Here is a 2,485-nt window from a genome sequence, read left to right as displayed (position 1 = left end):
CAGGGTTTCTCTACCTCATGAAATAATTTCCCCATACATTTGCTCATGTTCAGAATGACTTGCTTCCATTCTACATTTGTCCATTCCTACGCATATTTTGAAATACAACAACTGCATGTTTTCAATATAACAGTTTCCATAATACCTTCATGTTTTTAGTAAGAATAAATAATATAAAGGACATTTAGGCTTGTGTAGATTATTACTTAAATTATCCTCACCAAATTTTAATTGTTAAATTCTTAATAATTGTCTTTTTGCATTTCCTTCATTTTATTTCAGAGGCCATTCATTAAGGATATGGGAACCAAGAATGCAACAGAACTGACAGAGTTTGTTCTCACAGGACTGACATATCCACCAGCTTGGCAAATCCCACTGGTCCTGCTTTTCCTGATGCTGTATCTTGTCACGATCATGGGGAACCTCGGTCTGATTACTCTCATTTATAATGACCCTCACCTTCACATCCCCATGTATTTATTTCTTGCAAACTTGGCATTTGTGGATACTTGGTTGTCCTCCACAGTGACCCCCAAGATGCTGGTCAACATCATTACCAAGGACAAGATGATATCTCTCCATGAATGTGTGGTACAATTTTTTTCCTTTGGAGTCAGTGCAACCACAGAATGTTTTCTGCTGGCAACAATGGCATATGATCGTTATGTAGCCATATGCAACCCGTTACTTTATCCCGTGATTATGACTAACAAACTATGCCTGAGAATGCTGGTGTCATCATTTGTAGGTGGTCTTAGTCATGCCTTAATTCATACTGGTTTTTTATTGAGATTAACCTTCTGTAATTCTAACACAATACATCACTTTTATTGTGACATCATGCCATTATTTAAAATTTCTTGCACCAATCCTTCTATTAATGTTCTGATGATGTTTATTTTCTCTGGCTCAATTCAGGTGTTCACAATTCTCATTGTTCTTGTCTCTTATACACGCATACTCTTTACAATCTTAAAAAAGAGGTCTGCACAAGGTATAAGGAAGGCCTTCTCCACCTGTGGAGCTCACCTCCTATCTGTCTCCTTATACTATGGGCCTCTTCTCTTCATGTATGTGCGCCCTGGGTCTGCACAAGCAGATGATCAAGATGCAATTGACTCTCTATTTTACACTGTCATAATCCCTTTCTTAAACCCAATCATCTACAGCCTGAGAAACAAGAAAGTCAAAGATTCAGTGAGAAAAGTTTTTGAGGGAAAAGTTAGATGGAAGAAGAATATGTGTTCCTTTACATGAAAGGAAAACAAACTTGAACAGATTACATATTGTTATGTGTAGATTAGTGCTTAACATTTTCTTTCATCATAATTGTCCTGTTATTTTAATGTCCTCAAATATCAGGGCCTCATAAATTCTTTCAAATACTTGTGTATGTTTTGCAAAACAGAGAGGCCATTTCATCAAGTGTTCATGCCACAGTAAATTAACTTCAGCAGAAATTAACTTGAAAATATTTTAACTGTCTTTATATTTTTCATTGTGGCTTGATAAGTACAATTATTAGTCAGTTGGGAAGCATTAAAGTAGTGTCGTGCCTCTGAAAAGTACTTGAGTTTGAGGTGCTTGATAGTAATATAGCTGTACAGCCTGAAGAGTCATACCACATTTAACTCCACAGAGTGGGCATGTTTGTAGTTGAGTGAACAAACATAAATTCTAGAAATTTTGCCAACCATCCAAAGATCTTATATTTGGTTCATGGTGAACCCACTTTCTGGGAGATTCATCTCTCATACCCAACAGAGAAATAAACAGAATAGGAAAGCAATGAGGAATACATGACAAGGGGTTTAAGACAGTGAAGGTCAGGCCAAACCATGAGAGGATGCTCTTAACTCTTGTGTGCTTCTATGAGGAGCTAGGAGCCTAGCGTTCCATCTCATTGTCTGTGATGCCTTCTGAGGCCCTTTCTGCCTATGTTGTTTGCTGCTGGTATTCTCAACATCTTCACTAATTCTGAGGGCCAAAAGTTTAGCTCAAAGAACTAAGTAGCAATGGGCATGGGGAAAAGATAAATGGCAGAACAGGAAGGAAATGGGTTCACTCTTCTGAGAACTAAGAAAAAAAAAGGAATGTAATATGTACTACACCTTTGATTGATTGATTGATTGATTTAAACTTCACTCAGCATTTGTTCCCTCTGACGCTATTTGAAATCCTTTCGAATAAAAACTTGATTTAACTTAGTTTAACTTGGAAGGCCCTTCCTCCACAATTCTCCTGTGGATCTACGTTATACCCAAACCGAGTTACTGAAAGCCTTCTGGACAAACCTCTCTCTCTGACCCGTTCATGCTTTTGCTCACAGAGGTCCCTCCGCAGAGAATCCTCTCCACTCAAATGCTCCATCTTCATTTAACATTGACCTGGTATCATTTTCTCAATCTCTCTCTCAAATGTTACAACTTCCAAGATACATTTACAGAGCCTCTCAAAGAAGATAGGAGTGCTCACTGATTTC

General features: G+C 37.8%; 1 protein-coding gene across 1 annotated transcript; it reads left to right on the top strand.

Moving 5' to 3' along the window:
• On the top strand, nucleotides 280–1,260 carry LOC100621857 (olfactory receptor 5H8-like). The gene has a single exon (XM_003358858.3). The coding sequence runs from the start codon at nucleotides 301–303 to the stop codon at nucleotides 1,258–1,260; it is 960 nt and encodes a 319-aa protein (XP_003358906.2). The 5' UTR covers nucleotides 280–300.

This window comes from Sus scrofa, chromosome 13 (assembly GCF_000003025.6).
Source record: "Sus scrofa isolate TJ Tabasco breed Duroc chromosome 13, Sscrofa11.1, whole genome shotgun sequence".
NCBI lineage: Eukaryota > Metazoa > Chordata > Mammalia > Artiodactyla > Suidae > Sus > Sus scrofa.
Note: the sequence above shows the minus strand (reverse complement) of the source record. Positions and strands in the feature narration are given on the sequence as shown.